The 14,925-nt window shown below is 40.8% G+C and overlaps 1 protein-coding gene across 1 annotated transcript in view; it reads right to left on the bottom strand.

Moving 5' to 3' along the window:
• Positions 1-5,188, bottom strand: part of SRD5A2 (steroid 5 alpha-reductase 2) — a 35,696-nt gene extending 30,508 nt beyond the window's left edge. Inside the window, exon 1 of the mRNA XM_069495018.1 lies at positions 4,908-5,188. Within this exon, the coding sequence (XP_069351119.1) occupies positions 4,908-5,188 (281 nt within the window). The remainder of the gene's footprint in view (positions 1-4,907) is intronic.
• Between the last annotated feature and the right edge of the window lie 9,737 nt (positions 5,189-14,925).

The following is a 14,925-nucleotide window of genomic DNA, read 5'->3' as shown; positions in this document are numbered from 1 at the left end:
AAGAAGTTGGTCCTTTATTCAATGTGGTAAAAGTGGAACAGTCACGATCTCTGAAGCTTGTTTATATTTTTGGCAAACATAGCTATATGTTTTTCAGATGTGCTTATGATGTCATCCCATTTAGAATGAAACCTCCAAGACTCCTACTATTTCCCATAAGTGTTCAAATAAAGAACTTGGAGCCCAAGAATTCTCAGAAAATGATGTTTGCTCTCATGTCCCCACTTACATGTAGCAGAAATTTTCTAAAATATGCTGCTTCTTTGCTATAGAATTTAACCAAATTCTATTATAGAATTACCAGGGCACTGAATGAATGTAAACCTATGCCACTCATAGTTTTCTTAAGGAAGGGTTGGTAAACTATGACCCACAGGCCAAATCTGGCCACTGTATGTTTTTGTAAATAAAGTTTTATTGAATAAAACCAAACTCATTTCTTTACCTGTCTGTAGCTGCTTTCCTGCTCCAACAGCAGAGGTGAGTTTTTGCAAGAGAGACTATGATCTGGCTTTTTACAGAAAAAGATTTCTGGCTCTTATTCTAAAAAAATCCTTCAGTTAATCTTAAATGATCCAAATTAGGCCTCATGAAAGTCCTTAACACGTGATTAAGTGACCACAAGAATGTTGCTCATCTTGCCTGAGCTTTTCTTCTTAATCTGTAGGAGGAGAGATTTCTCTATTGTTCCAATGTAGGCATTAGTTACCATTCTGATTCTTAGCAAATGAATAGTTTCCTTAGTAAGGTCTGATTACTTCTGAATATTTGGAACATCTGCACCTCTTATGAGATAAGAGAAGCATTGGCAGGGGTCTATGAGGATACTTATGTTCCAAGTCTCCACTTTGCTCCTAACTCAACCTTGCTCCTGACTCAACCTTTTGCACTTTGCTTCTGTAAAATGAGGAGCCTGAACAGATGAGGACTGTGTTTCCTTATAAGAAATAATTATGATCCAGTGTGTGATGTGCCTTGTGGAAAGCCACACTGGCTGCTACAAAAGCCAAAGGAATGGCATCACAACTGGATTTATAGAAGAGAAAAGACTCAGCCGAGTCTGCTTGGAGGAAATGCTCAGTCTTGAAGGATGAGGAGGAATTGGTGCGCTTGGAGAATGAACTGCCCAAGAAAGCAAAAAGGCTTCTTACTGAAGCCATCATTTTATTTGGCTGACTAGGAAAATATTTCAGCATCTAAATCCCAGGAAATATCTCTCTGAATTCAAGTAGACTCTAATGTGTGCATTACACTCTTCTTCTAGATATGTATCATCGGAGGTCACACTGTCCAGCACCTTTTCACAATATAGTCACTTTCTGGGGGGGGAAAGATATTTCTTTTTCTTTTTCATTAGTTGGCAAGGTCCCATCTAATTCTTGAAAAAGACATCAGCTACCCCATGCACAACTGGAATGATGCCCACCGTACAGGACACCAAGACTTCTTGAGAAAATGAAGATCAATCAGAGTTTGGACAGTTGTTCCACACCTCTAGTCGAGGTCAAGAGGTAAGATCTGATTTCAAATGACCTTGACAGTGGGATTAGGCAATATGCTTAGGCAGCAGTCATTTTCACATGGCTTAGCAATCCAAACATCCACAACAATAGATTCTGAAGGGAGGAAAGTTATCTGAAGTGACCTAGCCATGCAATCTCAGCAATAATGATTCCTAAGTAATCGCTAGCTCTCCCACAATTCCTTCCATACTGTTGTTGCAAGTAGAGTTCATTCACGCATTCAACAAATTTTAGTGAATACATCTATGTATCAGCACTTTCTATACACTGGGGATATAGCCATAAAGACATGAAACCAAAAGAACCCTAACTCTAAAGCCTACATTCTAGTGTGTCATCTTTGTATTGAGAAAAACACAATGAGTTTTAACTTCTATCTACTGGGACATATTGCTGTTCTGAACAGGCGCCAAAGGACATTTTCCAAAAGGTCTGAGTCAAACTTGAGCCATCCTTCCTCCTAAGACCTTGTTCTTCCATCATATTCTCTGTGTCATAGAACACACAGGACAGGACAAAGCCAAGACAGGTTGATGCTTGCTCCTATTGCACACTCATTATCAAGCTAAATGACTCCAAAACCCTCAAAGCAGATCTATATCAAGACTCTAAACAATGCTCATAACCTTTGAACAACTTCTGGGAATTTTGATTTAAAAAATAATCCTAGCTTCTAAACAGAATTTAGATGCAAAAATGCACATCTGAGCATTATTTAACCTAGCCAAAAAAAAAAAAAAGTAAACGTCAAACTATAAATGAATAAATTATTGGTTTTACATGAGATAAAAAATAACAAACAGCCTTTAAGAAGTATTTACAAAGATTCTATGATAATGTGAGAAAATACTTATTATAAAATGTTAGGTAATCAAGTAGAACAAAAAAACTACGTATTCAATATAACAAGCATGTTAAAAATCTACTAAGAAAAATAAAAGGCTTGATAGAAATGTCACAAAACACTCATAGTTAATATACTTTGATACTGAAACTATGAATATTTTCTATTTTTTGTATTTTCTATTGTTTCATTAGTAAAAAATAATAATTTAAAACCTAAATATAGTTTTTAAAAAGCAAGGAGGATGAGGTAGTAAGAACAAGTATAAAATATAATCATCATAGCTAAGAGCCTGAAATCTAGATTGATTCAAACTGCCTAGGTTTCAGCTCTGATTCCTCAAGTTATTGTGTGGCCTTGAGGAATCAGAGTTTTTGCCCCAGCTTCCCTCCTGCAAAATGAGGGTGATAATAGTGTTTACCTAAATGGGCTGCTAGAAGGATTAGTAGCTGATTCACACAGTGTTTGGCACACGGAGTGTAACACCTGGTAAAGCACTCAAAATGGTAACAAATTCAACACTCCAGTAGCCTGAAGGAAAGAATTCAAACAAGGGAAAAGGCAGGCAAACATTACATTCTGATGCCTCAGGGACAAGTAACTCAGAATTGTGCTTTCAGTGGACAATTTTTCCTCAGGCAGAATCAATTCCCATATCCTTTACTAATATTTTCAAATTTCCTCTGAAGAAGATGGATAGTGTGTAGATATTCATTTTACAGGTAATTACTTCCTTATTTTTTATATGTACTGGTCATAATTTATTGTGCAAAGTGCCTTTTGATTTTAAAAACAGGCCTAAAAATCATGATAATAGGATTGTCAGAAAACACTAATCATTATTCTAAGATGAAATGCCCTCATAAAAATATTTATGAGGTGTTTACGGCGCTAACAGACAGTAGTTAACTTGAAGATAAAAGCAGTTGTCCACAAAATCATATTTTTCTGTCAAATGTCTGTTCCAAACTCAGTTAAATCAAAAGCTGGTCTCTTATCTCCTCCACCCAACATCCTTCTTTCTGTGCAAATGAAACCATCTAAATCTGGGTAAAATAAAGTGATTGATAACTACCCTGGAACCTTGTTCACAACAGGCTTTTAGTAAATATTTGTTGAAAGGATACAAATTTTAGTTCTTATTGCTTGTCACTACTTAATTTTTTTAAAAAGAGTGAGAATTCAGTTAAGATTGCATAAATATTAAATCTTGACTTATAAAGAAGATTCAGAGGTTAATAGGGGATTAAGGAAAGAGAGGTTGAAATTTATGTTTCTGACACTTCCTTCCCCCAAAAAATGAGGCATCATTTTTTCCCCAGGAGAGGATTATGCCTTTCAGCTTCCAGAGGCATTCTTTACCCTAATTTCCAACCTAAATTTCCTTGCTCTTTTGACCCTAGGAATCCTCTACTCAAAATAAGGCAGTGCTTCTGTTCAGGGTTTTGATTTGGTTTGGCAACTTTTCTCTGTCCATGGACTGTTATCTCCTACTTAAAATGGTTAAAAGGCTTGGAACCACAGAGATATATAGGCTCAGATTTGAATCTTGCTGGGCAGTGGCTGTATCATCTTCCTTCAATCACATAACCTTACTCAGCCTGTTTCTTCGTAAAGTAGACACAATAAATGCATATCTCACAAGGTTACAATAGGGCTAAATGAGATCATAGTAAATGATTGGGCACACGGTAGGCAATAACGTGTTCTTCCCTTCTCCTATGAGACTTTACTGGGGCTCGACAGTCTTTCTCTGAATCTTTATATCCCCTGGTCTCTTTCCTGTCTTTCCTTCCCAGTTGAGGACACAAGGTTCTCCTGAACTCGTAATTTTTAATCTAGAAAAACATTTCAGCTCTAAGTTAACTTTGACCCACTCACAATTCAAGTCCCAGGGAAACTGGAGCGGTAGATGAGTTGGTGGTGAGCTTGGTCCGCTTGGGGTGGGGCCTAAGAAGTGGGGCTCTCGCTTAAGCCAGTGGGATCCCAACACATTCTCTTTCCCACCTTTGAAGTCCAGAGCCCGGGATCTGTCCACCTCGCTCCGCAGACCAGCAAAGACTAAGTTGATCAGAACCCCTGAACTGAGTTTCCCTCAGGAGGTGCCAACACTAAGACTCTTCCAAGACCCCAGAACCAACCTGCTCCCACCCTGCAAGGGAAAAGTGAAAAAACAAAGAGAAGGGGGGTGGGTGGCGAGACGCCCCAGATGAGCGCAGACTGCACGCAGGTGGACAGGGAAGAGTGCCGGCCAGTAGCTCTGCCCAACCTGAGCTTTCCAGCTCGCCTCCTGCCCGCAGGGCCTCCTCTCCAGCAGCCGGAGGATTTAGAGCGGCTGAGAGGGGCGCGGGGCGCAGGGTGGTGAAGGTTGCGTCTGTCCCGCAGCCTCTTCCCAACTGGCCAGCATGCATCCCCCAGCCCAGCCCCGCCAGGTGTGCCTCGCCCCGCTCGCCGCGCCTCGCAGCCGTCTGCGCGGCGTTCGCGCTGCGCTCTTGGACGCCGGGAGCCCGGCACTACGCTGCGCTTGGGGAAAACACTACCTGTGGAAGTAATGCGCGCAGAAGAGGCCCAGAAGCACAGTCCCAGGCGATCCGAAGAGGGAGCAGGGCTGCCAGGCAAGGATGCCCGCGGGCACCGCGAAGGCGGGCAGCTCCTGCAGGAACCAGGCGGCGCCGGCCGGCAGGCGGGTAGCCGAGGGCGTCAGGCTCTCTGTGTACTTCCCGTAGCCGGAGGGCTTCGCGAGGTACAGCGTCAGTGCCCCCAAGGCAGCTAAAGTGGCGCTGCCTGCCAGCACTGGGCTCTGCTGGCACCGACCCGACATCGCGCCGCGTTCCCCGCCAGTGGCTGCTGCCCACGTAGAGGAGAGCGCGGACCCCACGGCCCCTTTATGTAGCTCGAGACACCACCCTGTGTCCGCCCCTTCGGCCTTGGCTCCCGCCCCTCCATCCTGCCTCCCACCTCAGCCGGCCCTGGCTCGGCTCAGCAGCGATGCCTTTTTCCCAGGGCTGGCGCTCTGGGATGCGGCCAGGACAGAGGGGGAGGACGAAGGCTTTCGTGGTGTCAAAAGGTGTCCTGGGCCCCCGCCTCCGCCCGCGCGCCGGTCCTCTCCGCCACTTTCCACTCGTCTCCCCTTAGGGTCCCCTCCATCACTTGTTCCTCACCCATCAAGCTCTGATGTTGCAACTTCTGGAACTAAGAAACAAACAGGAAGACAATCCCACTGGGACGGGACGATTCAGCTGGGATCGTTCTCCCACCCCAACACACACCCTCTGGGCCGTAGCCACGCAGCCCCCACCCTCAAACCCCCAAGCCAGGATCTCCCCAACCCCTAGTGTTCCTTAGCCACTTCACTCCCCGCAGCTCCCACCCAGCCCTGCGGCCTTCCTTCGACCCTGGGCCGGACGTCTTGGCGCTGCAAGCGTCCGCCAGCCCCTGTGCGCTGGGGCGCCATGCTCCTTCGCCACTCAGCATCGATGCCAGCTCTGCCCCACCACGCCCCCCAGGCAGGTACGGGCCTCTCCGGGGCCCTAATTCCTGAGCCATTTCTGTGCCTCCCCGCGTGCGTCCCTGGGCCATTCGCCTTGGTCAAAGAGGCGTCGGCTGAGCTCTGGTGCTGACGCACGAATGGGGCCAGGACTAGCGGTCCTGTTCGTCCGCTCCAGACTGGGAGTAGCCCAGACTCGGGCTAAAATCTAGGGCTTCTCCCGCGGGATGCTCTTTCCCATCTCCTGGAGCCGCTGAGCTGGGTTTCCTAAGGTGGTGGCGTTGGCGATGCTGCTGCTCTCTGAACGCCAGTCTAGCCATGGCACATCCAGACGCGGTGCTTCCTCTCTTCCATCTCCCGCCTTTATCTCATCCTCCACCCTTCGTTTTCCTACCTCTCCCCTTCTCTGATTCAGCATCAAGATCTCCTTGGCTGCCTCCTCCTCTGTTTTCTACCCCTTCTTTTTCTCTCTTCCTTCTTCCTTCTACCTGGCTTTCTCCTTGCGGGTTGACCTCCTCTTTCCACCTGATGTTTACCTCACTCTTCTTGTGCCACTTTCCTTGATTACTTTATTCCTGTCTTCTCCTCTGGTCCCTTCTTGGGGCTTCACTTCAGTCCTTCCCACGTTTCACTCTCCCCTTACTTTGGAGCTTTATTCTTCCTTCTCCCTTAGCTCCAACTCACCGCCTCTCAGGGACCCCCGTCAGTATTTCCCCACGCACTCCTGCCCGTCATGCCAGCTGTTCCGGTGAAAGGCACACTCCCTCATCTGCTGCAGTTTGGGGTTATCTCCTGACTCCTGGGGCACCTGGTATATGGTGATGCTTTAGTGCTACAGGGTACCCTCTGCTTGCTGACCAAGAGGTATTTGTCATCTTCCTGTTGGGTTAAAAATTAAATATTCATAGTAATCATGCTTCAGTTTTTAATTGATCACGACATACAATCACTCATGTGAATGAAGTATTTTCCATAGAATAACCAGGTGTCAGCCACCACAGCTGTCTCCAGATGTTTTTTCACTGGCTTTACAGTGCAGGTCCAATCGCAGCTTCCTCAGCTACTACCTGCTTATTGAGGACGCCCAAATCTAGATCTCCAGCAAAGCCCTGAACTGAGCTGCCAGAAAACTCCACTTGGATCCCCTTTAGAGATCTCAAAATCACCACCTTGCTCAAAACTGAGCCCATTTATCTCCCCCTCCACCCCATCCACACCCAAATCCTCCCTCTATGTTACTGGTTGTTACCTCTTCTCCCAATAGCCACAGCCTCCCTGGAAAGCTGGCTTGTAGACTCAGGAAACTAGAGATCCCATGATGCCATGCAGCATTATGAAAACAAACAGTGTGACATTTGCAAACCAGTTCAATGGAATAACTTTTTTTAAATGAAATTTCTCCCATCTCAATTTCCTCCTCTTTAAGTTTCTTCTAACTTTGCCCAATTTTGGTCTTCATTATCTTTCTTCCACTACTTTAACAGTTAGCTTTTGCTGAGTAACAAACCACCTTAGAAACCAATGGCATAATAAAAACCAATCATCTTCAGCTTATGCATCTGTGGGTTGGCTCAGGCACCAACTAATCTAAGCTGGACTTTGCTGATCTTGACTGTGCTCATTCATTCACCTGTGGAGCAACTTAGCACCCAGCTCCGGGCAGAAATTTGTAACTACACTACAATAAACAAGAAAGAAAGTTCTTCTGGCTGAAAGGAAAACATATCTGATGAAACTATGGCTCCTCATCAAAACAACATAGAGTGTCAGAAATGGACATGGGTAAATGCAAAAAAAAAAAACAAAAACCCTATTTTTGCCTATTTCTTCTTAATAATCTTTAATCAATATGTTATAGATTGAATAGTTGTGTCCTCCCAAATTCACATGATGAAATCCTTATCCCCAATGTGATGGTTTTAGGAAGTGGAGCTTTGGGGAGGTCATTAGCTCATGAGAGTAGAGTCCTCATGAATGGCAATAGTGCCCATATAAGAAGAAAGATGATCTCTCTCTCTCCCCCCCCTCTATCTCTCCCCCCTCCCTCCTCACATAAGGATAGAATGAGAAGGGAGCCACCTACAGAAAGATGTGCCTTCACCAGATACTAGATCTGCTGGCACCTTGATCTTGGGATTCCCAGACTCTAAAACTATAAGAAATAAATATGTTGTTTAAATAACCCAGTCTATAGTATTCCATTGTAGCATCTTCAACTAAGACACTATATAACTTTGTATAATTTTATTATGGTATTGTTTTATAAAATTTATAATGTATATTGATGCACAACATATACAATGATAACATAAAGGACAGAGAGATGTGAATTTATAAAGTTTCTAGATTTCTATATTTTACGTGAAGTAGGGTATTACAGCTATAACTACACAGTGAAAGTTTTGAGTGTATACTGAAATCCTTAAGGCATCCCTACAAAAATAATAACTACGAATTCAACAGAAAATTAAGACAAAATCCAAAAAATAATCAAGTAATACAAAGGGGGAAAGGAAAAAAGTAACAGAACAAAATACAGAAGAAATGAATGGTTGGAACGGCTTAAAAAGAGGACTATCTCTATTTGCATATGACATGATCTTATTTATAAAACACTAAAACTAACTATTAGAATAAACAAATTCAGCAAGGTTATAAAATACGGGATCAATATACAAAATCGATTGTATTCCTATATACTAGCAATGCAAATCTGAAATAAAATTACACAATCCATTTACAAAAGCACCAAAGAGAACAAAAACATAGAAATTTAACAAAAGTAATGCAGGCAGGGGACGATTAAGCCAGGGCAATTGGAAGTAGCTGCCCCACCTCTAACAAAGTGTCTAGCATACCCAGGCTTCCGTGGAGCTTGGGGCTCATGCCTTTCCCTCCAAAAAGACACAGCAAGCACTATTGTGTGCCCGAAGTATAAAAGCTACTGCCTCCCCTGAGGAAGGGAAAAGCTAGCAGTCCTCTCCTTGAGCTGCCCGGAGGCTACCCTCCCTGGAGGCAAGTCCCTGGCATAGCCACACCTCCCCTGCTGGTGCATTTCAGCCAAAGCCCACAGCCAGTCTGGCAGCCCTACACACTGTGGGTTGAGATTCCTCTGCCACCTCTGCTGCTGCCGGGCTGAGGTGGGAGCTGGGAATCTGGGCACTTTTGTGCCCCCAAAGGACAGACACTACTGTCACTGCTGAGAAACGTACTTGAATGGCTGTGTGTCCCACAACTGCCTGCCTTGCTAATCTCAAGAGGGGTCCACCCCTCCTGTCACAGGTTCACATTACATCCACCCTACTCCTGCCTGAGCATTCTTCTGGAGCAGAAGGTCACCATATCCTTCACTATCACAGCCAGGGCCTAAACCCAGGGAGCGCAAGTTTGCCAGCTCAGTTTTGGTCTGGTCCCTCCAGGATTCAAGCATGCCATCCAGGGGCCTGGGAACTGGGGAATACTTAATCTAGTCCACAACTTCTGGCACCTGAACACTCTCCCAGGGGTCTGAGGTCCAACCAACCCAAATTGCCAGCAACACCACAGTGGGTACCTACCTTCCCAAGCCAAAAAGCAGTGTATCTCGTCATCTCTACTGAGCAGCAGAGTTCCTGGCAGAGGAGAACACATGAACCACAGAGCTATCTGTTTTGAGCGGAGGGAAGATGAGAAACCAGAATAAGAACTCTGGCAATATGAAAAAGCAGGCTGTTTTGACATCCCAAGAAGATCACACTAGTTCTCCAACAATGGATTCCAACCAAAAGGAAATTTTTGAAATGTCAGATATGGAATTCAAAATATGGATCTCAAGTAAGCTTGATGGGATCAGTGAGAAAGTTGAAAATTAACACAAAGAAACCAAAAATATAATTTAGGACATGAATGAAATATTCAATAAAGAGACAGATATTTTAAAAAATAACAGAACTTCTGGAAATGAAACAGTCATTTAGAGAATTTCAAAATACAGTGGAAAGTTTTAACAACAGACAAGACCAAGCAGAAGAAAGAATTTCAGAGCTTGATGACAAGGCTTCTGAATTAACCCAGTCAGTCAAAAATTAAAAATAATAATAATAGACAGAGATGAAGAAAGTCCCCCCAAAATAAGGGATATGTAAAATGTCCAAAGAATAAGAATCATAAGTATCCCTAAAGGAGAAGAAGAAAAAGCAAAAAGCATGGAAAACTTATTTGAGAGAATAACGGAGGAAAACTTTGCTAGAGATTTAAACATCCAGATACAAGAAAGTCATCAGACTCCTGGAAGATTCATTGCAAATAGGACATCACCAAGGCTCATCAATCTGGCCAAAGATAAAGTGAAGGAGAAAAACCCTACAAGCTATGAGATGAAGGCGTCAAGGAACTTACAAAGGAAAACCCATCAGACTAACAGCAGATTTCTCAGCAGAAACTTTACAAACAAGAATGGATTTGGGTTCCATCTTTAGTACTGTTAAATAGACTAACTGTCAGCCAAGAATTTTGTATCATGCAAAACTATGTTTCACAGATGAAGAAGAAATGAAATCTTTCCCAGACAAGCAAATACTAAGGGAATTTGTCACCAGTAGACCTGCCCTATAAGAAATTCTCAAAAGTGCTCTGAACTCCAAAAAGAATAGTCAATACTCACCAGTATAAAAGTACTCAAAAGTAAGAACTCATGAGTCTTATAAAATAGTAACACAGGGAAGAAGACAAAGCAACCAGGTAACAATAAACATGATAACTGGAACAGTACCTCACTTATCAATATTAACATTAAATTTAAATGGACTAAATACCCCACTTAAAAGATATAGCTTGAGAGAATTGATTTAAAAAAACCACAATCCAAATATCTGCTGTCTTTATGAAACATACGTAAGCCATATAGAGTCTCACAGACTCAAGGTAAAGGGGTGGAAAAACTATTACATGCAAATGGAAACCAAAAGCAAGCAGGAGTAGCTTATATCAGATAAAACAGACTTTAAATCAACAACAGTAAAAAAAAGCAAAAGACGGTTATTATGTATTGATAAAGGCATTCATTCAATAAGAAAATATAAAAATCATACATGATTATATATATATATATATATATCTACATACACATACACACACACACACACACACACCCTAATACCAGAGCTCCCAGATTCATTAAAAAAATATTACTAGACCTAAGAAATGAAATAAACAACAATGTAATAATAGCAGGAGAATTCAACATTCCACTGACAGAACTAGATAGATCATAGAGGCAGAAAATTAGCAACCGCTGGACTTAAATGAGACTCTAGAACAAATGGACCTAAAAGATGCTTACAGAACATTCCTTCCCAAAATTACAGAATACACATTCTTCTCATCAGCATATGGCATATTTTCTAAGATAGACTATATGTTAGGCCTCAAAACAAATCTCAGCAAATACAAAAAATCTAAATCATACCATGTATTTTCTCAGACCACAGTGGAATAAAACTAGAAATCAATTCCAAGAGGAACTCTCAAAACTACACAAATACATGGAAATTAAACCACCTGTTGCTGAACAATCCATGAATTATTGACAAAATCAAGACAGAAATAAAAAAAAATTTGAATTGAATGACAAAGGCAACACAAACTTCTAATATCTATAGGATACAGAGAAAGCAGTGCTAAGGGGAAAATTCATAGCCTTAAATGCTTACAACAAAAAAGACAGAAAGATCACAAATTAACAACCTAATGTAACACCTCAAGGAACTAGAAAAAGAAGAAACCAAACCCAAAGGTAGCAGAATGAAAGAAATAGAAAGCTGAGAGCAGAACTAAATGAAATTGAAACAAAAAAAATGATAAAGGATCAATGTAACAAAAGTCGGCTCTTTGAAAAGATAAACAAAATCAATAGACCACTAGCCAAATTAACCAGAAATAGAAGAGAAAGGACTCAAATAATCTCAACCAGAAATGAAAAAGGATTCATTACAACTGATACCACAGAAATACAAAATATCATTCATGACTATTATAAAAATCCCTATGCATAAACCTAGAGGAAATGTATAAATTCTTGGAAACACACAACCTGAATCAGGAAGAAATAGAAATCCTGAACAAAACAATGAGTAGTGAGATTGAAACAGTAATAAAAAAATCTCCTACCAAAATAAAGCACTGGCCCAGACAGATTCACAGCCAAATTCCACCAGACCTATGAAGAACTGGCACCCATTCTACTGAAACTGTTCCATAACATTGAGAAGGATGGAATCCTCTCTAACTCATCCTGCAAAGCCAGTATCACCTTGACACCAAAGCCAGAAAAGGACCCAACAAAAAAGGAAAACTACAAACAAATATCTCCTATGAACACTGATGCAAAAATCTTCAACAAGATACTATCAACCCAAATTCAATGGCACATCAAGAAGAGAATCCACCATGATCAAGTGGGTTTCATCCCAAGGATGCAAGATGGTTCACCATATGCAAATCAATATATGTGATTCATCACATAAACAGAAGTAAAAATGAAGGCCATATGATCATCTCCATAGATGCAGAAAAAGTATTTGATAAAATCCAGCACCACTTCATGATAAAAACCTCAAAAAGCTAGGCAGAGAAGAAACAAGCCTTAAAATAATAAAAGCTATATATGACAAGCCCACAGCCAACATCATACTGAATGGGTAAAAATTGAAAGCACTCCCCCTAAGAACTGGAACAAGACAAGGCTTCCCATTGTCACCACTTCTATTCAATACAATGCTGGAAGTCCTAGTCAGAGCAATCAGGCAAGAGAAAGAAATAAAGGAAATCTAAATTGGGAAAGTCAATGTCAAATTACATTGTGGTTTTGACTGACATATCTCTGATGATTAGTGATAAGGAGCATTTTTCATATACCTGTTGGCCATTTGTATGTCTTCTTTTAAGTTCAGATCTTTTGCTCATTTTCTCATTTTTAATTGGATTACTTGGGGGAGGGTTATTGAGTTGTCTGAGCTCCTTATATATTCTGGTTATTAATCCCTTGTCAAATGGGTAGTTTGCAAATATTTTCTCTGATTCTCTGTGTTATCTCTGCACTTTTTTATTGTATCTTCTGTTCGGTGGAAGCAAATTCTCTATTGTTGCTTTGGTTGCCTATACTTTTGAGATCTTACACACAAAAAAACCTTTGCCCAGACCAACATCTTGGAGTGTTTCCCCAATATTTTCTTCTAGTAGTTTCATAATTTCAGGTCTTAGATTTAAGTCTTTAATCCATTTTTATTTTATTTTGGGGTATGGTGAGAAAGGGGTCTAGTTCCATTCTTCTGCATATAGTGATCCAGTCTCCCCAGTACCATTTATTGAAAAAACTGTCCTTTCCCCACTGTATGTTCTTGGTGCCTTTGTTGAACATAGGTTGGTTGTAAACATGTGGATTTATGTCTGTGTTCTCTATTCTGTTCCGTTGGTCAATGTGCCTGTTTTTATGCTAGGACCATGCTGTTTTGGTTACTATAGTTTTGTAGTAAATCTTGAAGTCAGGTAGTGTGATGCTCCCAGCTTTGTTCTTATTGCTCAGGATTGCTTTGGTTATTTGGGGTCTCTTATGGGTCCATATAAATTTTAGAATTTTTTTCTATTTCTGCAAAGAGTGTCATTGGTATTCTGATAGGGATTAAATTAAATTTGTAAATTGCTTTGGGTAGTATTGTCATTTTAACAGTATTAATTCTTCCAATCCATAAGCCTGGAACATCTTTCCATTTTTTGTGTCCTCTTTTATTCTTTTCAGGAGAGTTTTATAGTTTTTCTTGTATAGTTCTTTCATTTATTTGGTTATCTACTAGGTATTTTAAATTTTTTTAGCCATTGTAAATGGGATTGCTTTTTTAAATTTCATTTTCAGATTGTTTGCTATTGGTGTGTATAAATGCTACTGATTTTTGCATGTTGCTTTCGTATCCTGCAAACTTTCTGAATTTGTTTATTAGTTCTAACAGTCTTTTGGCAGTCTTAGGTTTTTGTAGGTATAAGATCATGTCATCTGAAAACAAAGCTAGTTTTGACTTCTTCCTTTCCAATTTTGATTTCTTTTATTTTTGTCTCTTGCCTAATTAATTGTTCTGGCCAGGACATCCAGTATTGTATTGAATAATAGTGGTGAAAGTGGGCATTCTGGTCTTGTTCCAGTCCTTAGAGAAAAGGCCTTCAATTTTTTGCTGTTCAGTATAATATTAGCTGTGGGTTTGTCATATATAGCCTTTTTTTGCAGTATGTTCCTTCTATACCCATCTTGACAAGATACTTTATCATAAAGGGATGTTGAATTTTATCAAATACTTTTTTGGCATCTATTGAAATAATCATATGATTTTTTTCTTGATTCTGTTAATGTGACATATTACATTTATTGATTTGCATATGTTGAACCATTCTTACATCCCTGGGATTAATCCCATTTGATCATGGTGAATGCTTTGATCAATTTGGTTTGCTAGTATTTTCTTGAAGATTTTTGCATCTATGTTCATCAGTGATATTGGCCTGTAGTTTTGTTGTGGTGGTGGTGGCAGTGGTAGTGGTGGTGGTGTCCTTGTCTGGTTTTGGAATCAGGGCAATGCTGGCTTCATGAATTAGTTTGGAAGTATTCCCTCCTCTTCAATTTTTTTGAAGAGTTTTACTAGGATTGGTATTAGCTCCTTTTGAATGTTTGGTAGATATAGCAGTGAATCCATCAGGTCCTGGGCTTTTCTTTGATAGAAGACATTTTATTACAGCTTCAATCTTTTTACCCATTATTGGTTTGTTGAGGTTTTCTAATTGTTAATGGTTCAATCTTGGTAGGTTGCCAGTGTCCATTTCTTCTAGGTTTCTCAATATGTTGGTGTATAGTTGTTCATTAATAGTTTATAATGATCTTTTGTATTTTTGAGGTCTCAGTTCTATGTTTCCTTTTTAATTTCTGATTTTATTTATTTATTTTGCTCTTAGGTTAGCTGAAGGTTTGTTGATTTTGTTTATCTTTTCAAACAAACAACTTTTCATTTTTCTTGTTTTCTGGTTGTTTTTAGACTCTTCTTTTCCTTTCT

The sequence above is a fragment of the Eulemur rufifrons genome, chromosome 19 (assembly GCF_041146395.1).
Source record: "Eulemur rufifrons isolate Redbay chromosome 19, OSU_ERuf_1, whole genome shotgun sequence".
Taxonomy (NCBI): Eukaryota; Metazoa; Chordata; class Mammalia; order Primates; family Lemuridae; genus Eulemur; species Eulemur rufifrons.
The sequence above is the reverse complement of the archived record's forward strand: the minus strand, read 5'-3'. Positions and strand labels throughout refer to the sequence as shown.